At 43.9% G+C, this 14,649-nt stretch overlaps 4 protein-coding genes across 4 annotated transcripts; all 4 read right to left on the bottom strand.

Annotated features, from left to right (window-relative positions):
* Positions 1-2,270: 2,270 nt before the first annotated feature.
* On the bottom strand, positions 2,271-3,364 carry BCR41DRAFT_379268 (hypothetical protein; the record flags this gene model as incomplete). The annotated part of the gene is made up of 2 exons (XM_022027203.1): positions 2,271-2,706; positions 2,877-3,364. 2 exons carry the CDS (start codon positions 3,362-3,364, stop codon positions 2,271-2,273), a joined length of 924 nt encoding a protein of 307 aa, XP_021875974.1.
* A 2,162-nt stretch (positions 3,365-5,526) lies between these two features.
* Positions 5,527-8,058, bottom strand: BCR41DRAFT_426416 (hypothetical protein; the record flags this gene model as incomplete). Its single annotated transcript, XM_022030728.1, has 5 exons — positions 5,527-5,788; positions 5,922-6,029; positions 6,163-6,270; positions 7,221-7,309; positions 7,911-8,058. The coding sequence occupies 5 exons, from the start codon at positions 8,056-8,058 to the stop codon at positions 5,672-5,674; spliced, it is 570 nt and encodes a 189-aa protein (XP_021875973.1). The 3' UTR covers positions 5,527-5,671.
* A 1,295-nt stretch (positions 8,059-9,353) lies between these two features.
* On the bottom strand, positions 9,354-11,676 carry BCR41DRAFT_401698 (hypothetical protein; the record flags this gene model as incomplete). The annotated part of the gene is made up of 4 exons (XM_022029240.1): positions 9,354-10,807; positions 10,947-11,003; positions 11,092-11,185; positions 11,413-11,676. 4 exons carry the CDS (start codon positions 11,674-11,676, stop codon positions 9,354-9,356), a joined length of 1,869 nt encoding a protein of 622 aa, XP_021875972.1.
* A 1,007-nt stretch (positions 11,677-12,683) lies between these two features.
* BCR41DRAFT_363852 (hypothetical protein) lies at positions 12,684-13,857 on the bottom strand (the record flags this gene model as incomplete). Its single annotated transcript, XM_022025953.1, has 2 exons — positions 12,684-12,979; positions 13,063-13,857. Coding segments are annotated over 2 exons (1,065 nt in total), but the record flags the coding sequence as incomplete, so codon positions are not given.
* Positions 13,858-14,649: the final 792 nt, after the last annotated feature.

Genomic DNA, 14,649 nt, shown 5'->3' with positions numbered 1-14,649 from the left:
TCAAGCCGGCTGGTGAGTGTAGCCAGCTGGCTCTGGAGAGAGTGTATAATTGGATCAGAAGTGTCATACTCGCTCATTTGGAACTTCAATACGCTGGATGTGTTCCTGAGCGAGAAAAAAGAAGATAGAGAGTAGATCAGAGCGAACGCTAGATTTTATTTATTTTATTTTTAGTTTTCTCGGTCAGAAGGAATAAAAAGAGGTCACACATATGGACCATGGCTACGAGGATAATGAAGAAATCATCACTCGTGACTTTAAAAGTAGCTCACTACATGTCTATGATGTGAGCTCTGGCCAAAAGAGGTGGGACTTGAGGCATGATACCTCTATCGGGGACATCCAATATTCACCGAATGAAGGATTCATTGCTTCGCTTTCCGGAGGGAAGGTTTACCTGTGGGATATGCAAACAGAGAAAGTTTTTTGTACTTTTGAGAGGCGCTTCGGCTACATCATTGGTTTAAAGTATTCGCCTAATGGAGAGCAGATTGTCACTTATGACCTCAGCAATACAATAAGACTTTGGGATCCTCGAGCAGGACAGCTCATCAGCGCTTTTCATGGCCACTCTAGCACACTATGGTGTGTGGCCTACTCACCAGACAGCCGTCAGATTGCGTCGTTCAGTAGAGACGGCACAATACGCTTCTGGGATATCCAATCACGACAATCTAGTCATGATCTATATGGCCATACAAACCCGATCAGCTGCATAAGGCGTTCACCGGATGGGCAACATATAGGTTCTTGTGGCTGGGAAGGTACAGTGCGCATATGGGATATTCGAACAGGACAGATCAGTCATGGCTTGCGAAGCCACGAAAGAGCAGTATTCGATATCAAGTATTCACATGATGGCCAGTTGCTTGCCTCTTATCACCGCACTGCGCATGTTTACCTTTGGGACATTCGAACAGACCAAGTCGCCTGCACCTTGAGAGCACAAGAAAATGATGATAGCATCTGGACCATGGATTTTTCACCCACTGACCACCAAATTGCCTGTGGCCATAAAACTGGAAAAGTAAGTTTATGGAACACGCAGACAGGAGAACTCAAGCGCATTCTAAAAGGAGACAGCAAGGAATTGCTGTATATGGTGTTCTCGCCTGATGGCCATTGGATCGCTTCTTGTGATTCGGCTGGTAATATTAGAGTCTGGTCGGCGCAGTCAGGAGATTATCTGCATCTACTGTGGGGAACAACATCGTGTATCCATTATATCATGTACACGCCTGACAGTCAGGGGATAGTATTTATGTATAACAATACGTTGGAAGTACGGGACGTACAAACAAATGAGCTTCTCCACAAAATAGAGTTGAAAAATGAAGGCCAAACATGGACTGAATTCTCATCAAGCGGTCATCGGTTGGTTGTTGGAAATACACACGGGCGAATTAATGTGGTAGATACTAAAACAGGAACCATGTTGCATACGCACAAAGTGCACAAACATGGAGTTACTGCACTGTTTTATTCACCTGATGGCCACTATATTGCCTCTGCTGGTGGAGACATGCTTGTACGATTGTGGGATCCCCAATCATTTGAGTGTGTGGTTGAAATCCTAAACCTAGGTGGATATGTTAGGAGCCTTATATGGGATGTTTCTGAAGAAGGCTGCTTCTTGGTGGCTGGAAGTGAGGATGCTTCTATTAGGAGATGGCAGATTATCAAAGAGGGTAACCAATATCGATACTGTTTGAGATGGAGTACAAGGCAAACTGTACTCCATGCGTATAATGCTTGTATTCAAGGCGCTACTAGGTTGGATAAAGCAAACAGAAAGCTTCTGCTGGACTCATGGAGCTGTAAATGACCCACCGCGACGTCCAACTTTCTGGGATGCAAACAGAAGCACTAGTAGAATTCAAGCCTGAGGCGCTTTCCAAGTCGATTCTCATCCCTACACTTGCGGCGCCAGAGACTGAGGTCTCTAATAATAATGGGTAGGCTACAAACCGGGTGACATGAAGGGATCAAAACAATCGCATCTACTGGAACACAAGAGTACAACGGCTATATTCATGGAAACTAGTGCTATGTAGTATAAATTAATGTATGCAGTGATTATTCATGTTACAAAGCATGACAGAAGCGCATCAACAAGATAGTGTTGCTATTGCCAGCAAATGAACATGTTCTTATCGCAAAATTGGTGGCATTTCAAAGGTAGCATGGGCTTTTCGAATCGCAGTAAATTCCGTCTCAGTGTAATCCATGGCTTCGTCACGACTGCAAGTTCGAGTACTTTTTTTCTTGTCTTACTCATATCGAACGCCTCTCCGCCCTGCATCCAGTCCCATCTTCCTTAAGCGATCTGCTTCAACACGTTCATGCGAGACCTTCCTCAGCTCTTGAAGTTGACTCTGGGTCATTAGGATCTTCGGTTGACTCGAGAGGTTCATCTTTCGTTTATCACGCTGTCTCATCCTCAACATCTCTTCATCATTCATCAAATTCAAGGCTCCTGCATTCTCTGCCTTTTCTTCCGGCAAAGGTTCTCCCATCCGGATCGCTCGTTGACGTTCTTCCCATTTTGCAAGGTTATAGAATTTCTCGTGTGGCATTGTCACAGTATTGTAGTCTTCCATGAAACCAACAAAATGCTCCTTCATCTTGTTTTGAGGGATTGTCTCCGGGTTCAAATGCTTGACCTCCATTAACCATGCTTGAAATTCGTTTTCCTTGTTCCACATACTGTATAAAGGTGTATAAGAGCAAAAAAAAAAAAAAAAAAAAAAAAGAGAGAGAGAGAGAGAGAGAGAGAGAGAAAGTAAAGCAAAAAAAAAAGACAAGATGAATAAGGAAAATAACTGAGGAGGCTCAAAGCAGCTAAAATTGTACAATTCGTTCAAAAAGAAACTTACTCTGCTGGCGTCAAGATGCCATAGGTTCCAAACTCTTTAGAAGCGCTGTTCCCTCTCTCCTTCTTGCTCTTTTTCTTATCTTTCTTCTTTTTCTTATCTTTGCGATCTTTCTTTCGACGACTGCTGCCGCTACTGCCACCATGTTTCCTGCGCTTACGATCACGATCAGATTCTGAATCTGAAATAGAAGAATCATCCGAATCACTCGATCTATCTGTTGAGATTGAGCGAGATCGTGATCTAGATCTGGACCGACGTGATCGCTTTTTGCCCTTATCGTGATGCCCATGACGATGGCTGCGACTACTTCGACTACTGCGGTGTTTGCTGGAGCCGGACCTAGAACGGTGTGGTGAGGAACGCGATCTGGACTTGGATCTAGATCTAGAGCGTGATCCAGAATGGTGCCTCCTTGAGGATGAAGAAGGAGAAGATCTATGATCTCGACGGGAACCATGATGATGTCGACTCTTCCTGTCGCTACTCATCGACCTGCTCCTGCTCCTTCTGTCTCCGCTCCTTCTGTCTCTGCTCCTGTCCCTATTCCTATCTCGATTTCGATTTACATCTCTGTCCCTGTCTCCTTCTCTATCTCTGTCCCTATCCCTATTTTTATTTTTATATCCGTCTCCACCATCATCTCCGGTCTTTACAATGTCCCTCTCATTATCTCTGTTGGAATTTCTGTCCCGACTTCTGCTTCTCCTACTCCGACTCGCCTCCCTGACATTATTTCTATCTTCATCTCTGTTTCGACTCCTGCTGCGACCTCTGTTCCTACTTCTGCTTCTGTTCCTGCGATCATCAAATGTACGCGCCCCTTCCATTGACCTTGACCTTGATCTTGGTTTAGAATGCTGTAGTGAGCTTGGGGCTTGACGTGAGATTTCATGCTTTGGCGAAAGTGAACGTGAGGAGCGACGATGGCGAGGAGCAGGTGAAATGGACCTGGAGTAAGATCTGGATCTAGATCTGGATGAAGAGCAATCTCTACTCCTAATGTCGCTATTGCGGTCCGACATTAATTGAGTGATTGAGTGAATGATTGATTGACTGATTGATTGATTGATTGATTGATTGATTGATTGATGTTGGAATAATAAGACCTTTCGCATTCCTCTCGCATTAAGTACTTTCCTGAAAAAATTAAGGGTGAAAGACACTTGGGGCTTAGTGGTCGAGGGAACATACTGGAGGTGTGATATGAATAAACTGAAGTCTACAATTAAGCAAATGGGGTAAAAGTAGATATGGCATGATCTTAATGATGGGGCTAGTACTCAATGCACTGACAACAAGAGCTGGGGATGGCTGCTCTCAGGAATCAGTATGGATGGACCCTATACGCGCTCAGCAATAAGAATCACGCACCTGCTCAAGTACAAGTTGACGTCGCCATCACAATATCTGCTAGTCGTTAACGTCAATGGTTCATGAACTATTTCTTTTTTTTTTCGAAACCACTTATTTTATTTCAATCGTTGATCCGTCTGTCACAGTTGGGACTGTCCAGTTTCAGAACCTTTAATGCAGAGGTTATCAAGCGTATGAAGCCTTGCTTCATTCAAGGCTTTCGAATTTCTCCAATGAAATCCTTTCATCGGGTTTTACTGGGCTGTCTACGTCCTTTTGAGTGCCTTCTAGATATGAAATCATCTCATCCCAAAGAGTCCTAATCTTTTTTCTTTGTATAAGCTCGAGTTAATTCTTGATTCACTTCATACATTCGGTAAGTTGGAGACTACCCGAAGAAGGAGCAGTGCAGTTGTCTAGTACTCTTTTCACTCATGGCATACTTCTCTACACTTAGAAATTTACACAGCTTGCATGTTAGAGTCATAACTTCTTGAACCTGTTCCTATATCTGAAATATAATATTGACATTTCCTTGTGGGCTAAATGTATGAACACAGCAATGGCATATCTCAAGGCCATTCGAAATGTGACGAATTGTATCTCAAAGCAGTCCATCAAAAATATTCCAGTGCTCAGCAGAGTAAAGGCTCCAAATACGACCAAGGCAAAGGGGCTTCACAGGGCTATTCAAGAGACATCGACTGGTATCTCAAGACAGCCGTCAAAGGAGATGACATTCCAGTGCACCAAGGTGGGGGAGGCACCCCTAAAGACCGCACTGAAGCCAAGCAGTGATATAAAAAAGCTACTGTCCAAGGTAGTATTAACGCCCAGGAAAGTTTGAATCGACACAACCACGCAAAACCTTTAACATATTTGATATAAAGCGTTCTTAAATATACCTACTTTTACCCTTCGCCACTCCGTTACTGCCACCCAGATAGTGGATGAAGGAAATACTACAGGAGACATAAGATCTTGTATTACAGCTTTATTTCCCCTCCACCTATGACCAATAGCAATTGCTTGGTTGTGAGATTGTTCACAGAAGATGTGGCAACTCCCTGCGAATAGGAGTGCAGGAAAAGCAAGTGTGAGGATATAATCAAAATATTAATTGGAATTAAAATAACTGACGTATATAATAGACATTTTAAAGAGATCATTCTGAATGACAAACACGTTTTAGTAGACTCTGATTTGACACCGATCTCATTGGTATGCATCCAAGCTTCATTTTTCAGAACAGAATGCGTCCATAATTTAGTACCATTCAAAGCGTATGGGGTCACTTCGACGCGGGGCTTGACTCGTGCTACAGGTCAAGCAATGAGATCAATGCACTTCCGCCCAGGTTGGCTGGGTGTCTGAGGACTTACTCGGCTGAGTCTCTTTCCAGTCATGGTTAATTTATCATTACCACTTGCATGTTCGGAGCCCTATTTGACCTTGGGTGAGATGGATATACAAGTGGTAAAGCACTGGTCAGGAGGCGTCATCCAAGGCTTGAGTGACCCTAGAACAGACTTGTGTTGCGACGCGGGGCTTGACTCATGCTACAGGTCAAGCAATGAGATCAATGCACTTCCGCCCAGGTTGGCTGGGTGTCTGAGGACTTATTCAGCTGAGTCTCTTTCCAGTCATGGTTAATTTACCATTACCACTTGCATGTTCGGAGCCCTATTTGACCTTGGGTGAGATGGATATACAAGTGGTAAAGCACTGGTCAGGAGGCGTCATCCAAGGCTTGAGTGACCCTAGAACAGACTTGTGTTGCGACGCGGGGCTTGACTCATGCTACAGGTCAAGCAATGAGATCAATGCACTTCCGCCCAGGTTGGCTGGGTGTCTGAGGACTTACTCGGCTGAGTCTCTTTCCAGTCATGGTTAATTTATCATTACCACTTGCATGTTCGGAGCCCTATTTGACCTTGGGTGAGATGGATATACAAGTGGTAAAGCACTGGTCAGGAGGCGTCATCCAAGGCTTGAGTGACCCTAGAACAGACTTGTGTTGCGACGCGGGGCTTGACTCATGCTACAGGTCAAGCAATGAGATCAATGCACTTCCGCCCAGGTTGGCTGGGTGTCTGAGGACTTATTCAGCTGAGTCTCTTTCCAGTCATGGTTAATTTACCATTACCACTTGCATGTTCGGAGCCCTATTTGACCTTGGGTGAGATGGATATACAAGTGGTAAAGCACTGGTCAGGAGGCGTCATCCAAGGCTTCAACGATTTCTGGCGTGATGAGTTAGTACTTATTGTGAATTAATGGGCCATATTTGCATGCAATTAACACTTTTTTTTTTTTTTAATGTATCAACTTGTGCGTGAGCTCTATATGGAGCAGCGCTCGCTAGAGCAACAAGATGCAATCGAATCTTTCGATTTATGTGGGTTTTCTTCAAGCCAAAAGCAGGAATCTGTCTTCTCGTGGAAATATATGCCAAACTCCTCATCTATCTTCATTTTGTCCCTCTTGTGGACTTTTCCATCGTCCTATTTCCAGAATCATTCCTGCTGAAGATAATTTCGAGTGGTTTATTCTGTATAATAAAACTGTATTCAGACTGGTTACTCAATGTAGAGCCATTTCCCTGTCAACATAGGAGGTCATTCAAGTTCTTGGGTATCAGCAACGTCCTATTGATTCTTTTACCTTTTTTGTGCCTCGTTCTTGCTCCATTCTTTCAGCTTTTCTTTTGTATCCTCAACCATGCCTATCTATCGTACATTGAATTGATTAAATAGCAATAAAACTGATATCAAATCTAAAATATAGCGTCTTCGACATAATCTATTTTACACTTGCGTCTTACTTAAAGGAGTTGTACTTTTGCAGCAAATAAATGGTAATCAACTGGCGACATAATTTTAGCCCAGCCATTTGCCGTATGCTACATTTTTGAACCGACCCTCCCATCTTCCCGACATTAAAGTGATTAATAAATATTTGCGCAGGGAAGCAACATCTTTATCGCTTTACCGCAATCCACCACAACTTTGATATTTCGAGGTCATATTCATCCCTGGAATATTCCAGCTCCACACCATAGCTGGATGATATCGCAGTCCCTTCCATAAGAAAGAAGTATCAAAAGGTATTGGTGTCGAAGAGGACGCATTATGGAGAATAAATCCAGGCTGCCAATCGTTTGCTCCAGATGGTTGGTGGCTCAACTGGAACGAAAAGGAATTAAAAAGCTGTAATTATTTTTCAGAGTAAGGCTTTCCTCTCTATGCGAGTCGACCCTTCCTTCCTCTATTCGAACAATAAGCACTCTTTTTACACTGCTAGCTGGTAATTTTCGCTTTTTCCATGCCAAGTCCTTGGTACTAAATTATGAACACACTCTATTCGAGATCGATGTCAAACCAAGTCTACTAAGATGTGTATTTGTCATATTCATTAAGCACCGATGGCTGCCTCGAGCTAGGCACTTGAAGCCAGTATAATAGAATGGCCCTTCAAATGATCTTTGAAATATCTTGCGGAAAATGGGTTGGTTAACAATGGGTTGTAGCATTTATTTTAATTCCTAATATTTTTTTTTTTGCTATTATGTCTGCCTGGGATATTTTGTTTGAAGAATATAGAAAATAAATCCTATAACTTCATTCATGTTTGCTTGTTGCCATTGTTGCCTTTATTGAGGCAGAAATTAAGGTGCATCACCGTCAGGATAGTTGTTGTTGTTGCCAACATTGTCGTTTTCATCGTTTTCATCGTTCGAGCTATCCTGATCAATCCAACCTTCAATGTCATTAATCTTGGCATTGGCCTGGTAGAGGAGCGATAGGCTCGTTATCACAGACACCGACATCGTGGATCAGCCCCGAACAAGATAGAGAAATAGCGGCATTTACTGACCATTTGTTTGACTAGAGTTGGGCCGTCTGATATACCATCCTCAATTGAATTGTATAACATACAAGGCATCCTATACATGGTCTCTATTTTGTTTTTAGTTTGTTATCGCCAGTCTCCACTGCATGTTCCTTAGTAGTGAAGTTCTTGCCGAATTCTCGCGTCATGTCCACATAAACACCTTGCTTCGAATAGCGGTATTCTTTTGTTTTCCTCTTATCGACAAAGCTGACCAGTTTTCGGGAAGAACTATTTGCTCTGTAATATATATCGGCACTTTTGTGCAAGAAAACGGTATTGCTCTTACTAAAGCGTATTATTGTATCTTAAAACCTGATGGCTGTCACAAGGACAAAGTTGATTCTTTGCGAGGTGCTGAGGATACGTCAGTCGCCTTACATGTTGGATTTGTTCGTGAAGATTATCCAAGTATCTCGACATCAGAGAGGTTCGAGTCCGCTCCACGGGGAGGGTGAGACAAAGGAAAGGTAAAGGAATTGGGGGGCGGCGGGGGGGGGGGGGGGGGGGGGGTATGTGGAAGTAGAAGGTAGAGCGCAAATCTCGCGCTGGAAACTTGCCGGGAAATACAGAGGTCTGAGCTGGAGAAAGTAAAGCAGAAGATGAAATGGAAGAGAGGGATGGCCCCACGACATCCTACAACGAAGCGAAATAGAATTGATTAGATCCTTCTTGACTCTCCTTAGTTGAATGGCTACAGGACTCGCATTGTCTGGATTAAAGATCGCTGTCGACCGCGCTGATGGAATTGTGACAGCAGAACTTGTAGTTGAATTGCCAGTCGTTACTTGTACTATTGATGTTGAACTTGGTGCTGTTGTTGGCGTCAGTATTATTGTTAGGCTTGTATTGATAGTGCAGAAATGCCGTCGACATTTATCGAGCGATTCCTAATCCAAGGCGCTTTAGTCTCATTTTTATTGATGGTGCGCTGTCCTTGCAAGCAGTGGTGTGATAAGCTTGACTGGAGTGAGTGAGCTCGCTTCCGGTGCATCTTTGGGGTGAGGATGTATGAGTGTTCGTTGTTGAAAGGGATGTGGAGGTATCGTGAGTTTAGGTCAATGCAGTTCAATCTTTGCTGGTGTATTTTCATATGGAGCGTATTGCAAGAGAAAAGAGGACGGCGCGGCTAAAATAACTTCGACAATGACATGTGGTTTGTAAAAACATCCTGAGTGAGGCAATGAGTGGCGGGTAGTAGCTTGGCGAGACTAGAATCATAAATGAAAGTTATCATTGCTCTTGTCTGCTCTTCTTTATGCTAACGATGACAGGTGCGGAGTTGGATCGTACTCGTTTTGGTGTATAAAACGTGTGGTTTTCTGTTGCAGGGCGGTGCGGAGGCGTTCGAGGAGCTTCGGGTGCCTGCATTGGGCGAGCGTGTTCACGTTGGACTTGCTGAGCGATCTCCAAGAGATGGGCCTTCAGTGACATCAACGCCGCTAGACATCGACCGTCCAAAAACCATTCCAATTCTGAGTCGCTGGTTGGGATTACCAGCTCTTCATCAAGTACTCTCCCACAAACATGAACCGAATCATGCCCCCAAATACAATAGAGCTGTGCAGAGTATCCATGGATGTCGAGGAAGTAGTGGTGAGTAGATGGGAGTTTCTTCACGACTGAGTGGTTCAGGCGCATGTTCTTTCGCACCTGAATTTCCATCTGTTGGCTGCTAGCCTGGAGTGGCTTCAGCTCAAAGTTGGAAATGGTCTTAAACTCCCACTTCTTCGACTTCACCACCGACACAACCAACTTGCAGTCCACCTTTCGTGGAGTCACCAGCTTGTTGGTTGGACATGCTGCATGGGCAGACTCATTGGCCTCTCTTTGTGCCTTGGTCTCCTGCAGCCCTGTCTCCCCTATCACCACGGATACCCTTGTCTTGGCGAAAAGGATTCCCAAGATCTTCTCCCATACGCCCTGGGATTTCTGCTCTGTATCCCTTGGGCGTGGTATAGGGTCCGCACGGCATAGGGATGCCACCTCGTGCACGATCTTGAGGACCATGGCCTCACGCTCATCGATTTTGGTGCCCCCGAGCACCTTGCTTGCCATGCCCCCGATCTCTTGCTCGACATATAAATACAACATCTCGCTGTCGACTTCTCCATCCCCGTTCAGAGCTTTCTCCTTTAGAGGCGTGAGGAGATCGACTAGGAACTGAGGAAGATCAGCAAGAGTTGGGTTTCTGGTCCGCGAAGTCAAGCCAGGAAGCGTCTTCCCAAAAACCTCTGCAGCATCCTCCATGTCAATATGCGCAATAGATGAAGCTGCAACATATATGTCTTTTTGCTTGGTTTTGGTCAGTTTGTCGAAGTTTCCTAGCCGGTTGGCAGCGTATTGGAAAAGGTTTCTTTGGAGAGAGCTTTGCATTACAGGCGCCAATGGGATGGTGTATGGGCGATCGTGTGCAATGTCATAGAGTGCTTGAAATATACCATAGAATGGGTGCTCTCGGTCTTGATCATTAAAGTCTGTTTTTAAATCTAAGACATCTTGGTTCAATTCAAGTGACTCTGCATGCATACTTTGGGTGGCACAGGTTGCGACCGCGCTGGTAGGGAGAATCGGAGCTTCTTCAGGCGTAGGGGATACAGTTGCTATTGGGATTACTGGACTTGTGGCTGGTGTTATTTCTGGTGAAGATGTTTCTCTCCTTGCAAAGGATCTTGGAATGTCAGAGGCTGTTGTAAATACAAAAGATCATGGAATAGTCAGGACGTGTATAAAAGTCTTAAGCGGTTATGCGGTCTGCTTCGGCGAGCATTATTTATGTTAACCAACAGCAATAATAGTAACAATATAATATATACTTATTCTTACCAGTTCTTGGTGGCAACATAACACATGAAAATGTTTTTCTGGGAGATTTTCCTTGCTCTAAATACCAAATAATGCGAAATGTTACTACAAGAATGGGAAAATGAACATAGTTAATTATGAAGGTTTTGGAATATGACAAGGATACCTTGAAGTCGCTTGCCAACATTCTGAGTGATGGAATTTGAGACATATCTTGTTTGTTTGAGTGCATCCGATCGGAGGACATTGATATGGTCATTCTAAAGTAAAATTAGCATCAGAAATGGTTTAATAATCCATCCTACAGTTGTTTTAAAATATATATATATATATATATAGCAATCTCCCCCAAATTCAACATGACCCGTCCGTGAGTCAACTTGGGGATAGTCGATATCGTGGAGACCCTTGGTTGTAAATTCACAATTGTGTGCTCAATAAAAAATATTGTCGTCGAATTCACAAGTATTGGATTCTTTATACTTACAAGCTGTGCATCCTGTTCCTCTTGTGCCCTCTTACTCCCCCAATATTGATTCCGGGCAGACCTTGTTTCATTCCACGAACCAACAAGACGCCGGTACAGGGAGTAATTTTTTTTTTGAACTTGTGGAAGAATAATAGTTTTCCATTGGAAGGTAGCTTGTGACTTTTGACTCGAAAAAAACCCACAGAAAGCGAAGAAATCAATTGCATCGTATTGCTCTAATGAGCGTTGCTCCACATAGCGCTCATGCGGAAGTTGAGACATTGTTTTTTTTTTTTTCGTAGCTTTCTTAAAAAAAAAAAAGCAAATAAACATAGTGTTATTTGTTTGCAATATATGACCCATTAATCCACCCTATCTAATTTAATGAAGTGTTAGTTATTATTGAAGCTTTGGATGACGCCACTAAGGTCAACCAGAGTTCCGAATATGCCGATAGTAGTGGCAAAATTAACCATGACTGGAAAGGGACTCAGCCGAATAAGTCCTCAGACACCCAGCCAACCTGGGCAGAAGTGCATTGATCTCATTGCTTGCTCTGTAGCACGAGTCAAGCCCCCGCGTCAGAGCGATCCCATGCGCTTTGAATAGTACTAAATTACGAATACATTATGTCAACGAATAAGGAATACCTACCCTAAATATCCAAATGAACGATAATATCGCAAGGCAGGTGAATATAAATGTAAATGTAAATGTGAATATGAAAGAAAGTGGTGAGTGAATAAGGAAGAAGATATTTGATTAGTGTAAGGGATGGGGGGTTGGAATAGCTTGAGCACGGTAACGATGTCAAATGAGAAACTTTTTGTTTAAGTGCTGCGCATCACGTAGTGTTGAAGACCTCAAAATGAGGTTTAAAAAGAAAACTATACATGTACCTGCATTTTACAATATTTACCTTTTGGGCACTGATGTACTGAACATCCGTACTTGAAGTTTTATTCAGTAAATTTTTACTTATTATTATTCACTTAAACATCGCGCTAGACTAGTTTAGATTTTGGAGTCAGCAATCTTTATGCACATGCTGAAACCCCATTTTCTTCGCGCAATATCTTTTTCTTCGCCCTTACTTTTATCCTTGAGTTTCCTTATGGATAGGAGGCACCGTTCGCCAGTGGTCCCACGACAACAAATGTCACGATAGGCACCCAAGTTATCTGTTGATCTGTACGGTTTTTAAAGTTAGTCCAGAAATTCAGGGGCAAAAGATTAGAGAGGATGGATACAGGAGACGAAAATAAACAGAACTTACAAATTTTTTGTGGGTGTGCCGGCACCCAAATACTTGTGTCTAGCATCGTGCGCGCTTTGCAGCCGGAGCAGGCGACTCTTCCGTGAGCCTGTACTTTGCAGGTCTCTCTTGCCTCTCAATTTGAGCAAGACCGATTTTTGCGATGTTTTCCGCCCCTACTGCGTCACGGTCGAAGAATACCTTACATGTCCTGCAATATTTAGAGCGAGGGTACAGCGTCTCTAAAAAGCTATCGCAGAGGGGTCGGGGACAGCGGGCGCTGGTGTAAAATTCGTGCGCTCCTACAGCGAAGTGTCCTCGTGCTTTGACCTAAGCGTTTCAAATGGCAGTCGTTTATTAGCAAGGGTTTTATGGCTTTCCAGCTTTGCTTACTTTTTTAAAAAAAGCCATACCTGTGTGACAAGATGTCTCGTTATAGCAGTGTGCTTGCTGGGAACTCCTTTACTACTTTCAAAGGACCCTAGGCCGACGACAAGTACTCCTTTATCCCCAAGCATCTTCAACACTCGCTGTACCGCGTAGTCGAACGTAGCTCGTTGAGCCTTTCGTAGGTCCCATTTTTTTTTCAGGTGCCATCTGGACTCATAGAACTCTTGAAGCACATCCAAATTCGTTGATCCTGTCTGTGTCTGAGACTCCTCGTTCATCCATTGAAAGTACTCATTATACGTATCCCTTCCAAACACAGGGATGGCGCTCTCAACCTCAATCATTCCTTTTTCACGCTTCCTTTTGTTCAACAGGTGATTGAAGCGGAGGACGGGGAGGTACAAGAACCTGCTTCTCACCTTTACCGTTTGCCGCAAGTTAGGGTTGTGAGGATCCAGGGAGGAAAACGTAAGGGCGTTAACAATACCAGGATCACATCCGACGATAGTTGTGGTGTTTGCGGATGGGCATCGCCCTGGTTTGTTGAATGTGAGCTCAACGTTTTCAAGCAGCTTGGAGCTCCTCTTCCAGTTTATGTCTGCGTAGTCTTCATCTGTCAGGTCTTCACCGGCCGCCTTTGAACACATCGTGTTGAGAAATCCCTGAGAAAGCTCCAGTTCTTGGCTGGGGTCTTCTTCATGTACGTCAGACTGCTGCTGTCTCTTCGTCTGGGTTGTGTCATAGGCAAGTAGATTCAGAACTAGACCGTTGGTAGAAATCGTTCCTTTGAGTTTGAACCGAGTTAGATCTTTGTCTTGATATCCACGAACCATGCGATCACCTCCAATGTCACAAAAGAGAGCCTGAATCAAAACCCCTTTTGTTCCCTGTACACACTCAAACATTGCAGTCTTGGAAGGATTGTCGAGAGGCAGAATACGCTCCAGCAGCTGCTTGGTATCTTCGTTCGCCCAGAGGATGTCAACTAGGGCGTGTTCAGACAGATACACATACCCGGGTGACCAGGAGGACGTAGGAAAGTCTGAGTATTTTTTCACTTTTTTGTTCTCCCGCAAAAAAAACTCAATGTCGCTCATATCTTCGTTTGTTTTCTCGACATCAAACTAGAAAAAAAAATAAAAAAAAGAGTCTGAATAAAGAGCATTCGATTGCAGAATATGCATGGAAATACCCCTATACAAGCTATACCATTGCGTTCCTGTAGTGCTGCCTTAATGATGTCTGTACTTGGCCCATTAGTAAGTCTGACGCTCTTGGAAATGTGATCTTTTTGGGATCAAAGCCTTGGAAGTCCCCCAATGTGATGTCTATATCCTTTATTGGGGAAAGTTCAGTGGTGACCTTGAAATGTTCATAAGCGAGGTGATGATGGGGCGTTTCTACCGCCTTTCCTTGTTTTTTTGCCCTCGCGTAAGCTGAATTGGGGCCACCTTGACCACTCAAAAGAAGGGTGGCGAGACGGAAGGAATAATCATTGCTATCCAAGACCTCGTCCAGTGCCTTTTTCCTCGACTTTGCTGCCCCTGGTAACCGCATGATCCTCTCAATGTCCAAGGCAATCGCCCAGTATGCATAGCGGCGTAGTCGGT

This window comes from Lobosporangium transversale (genome assembly GCF_002105155.1).
Source record: "Lobosporangium transversale strain NRRL 3116 chromosome Unknown BCR41scaffold_66, whole genome shotgun sequence".
Classification (NCBI taxonomy): Eukaryota; Fungi; Mortierellomycota; class Mortierellomycetes; order Mortierellales; family Mortierellaceae; genus Lobosporangium; species Lobosporangium transversale.
This window is presented reverse-complemented; position numbering and strand designations above follow the sequence as displayed.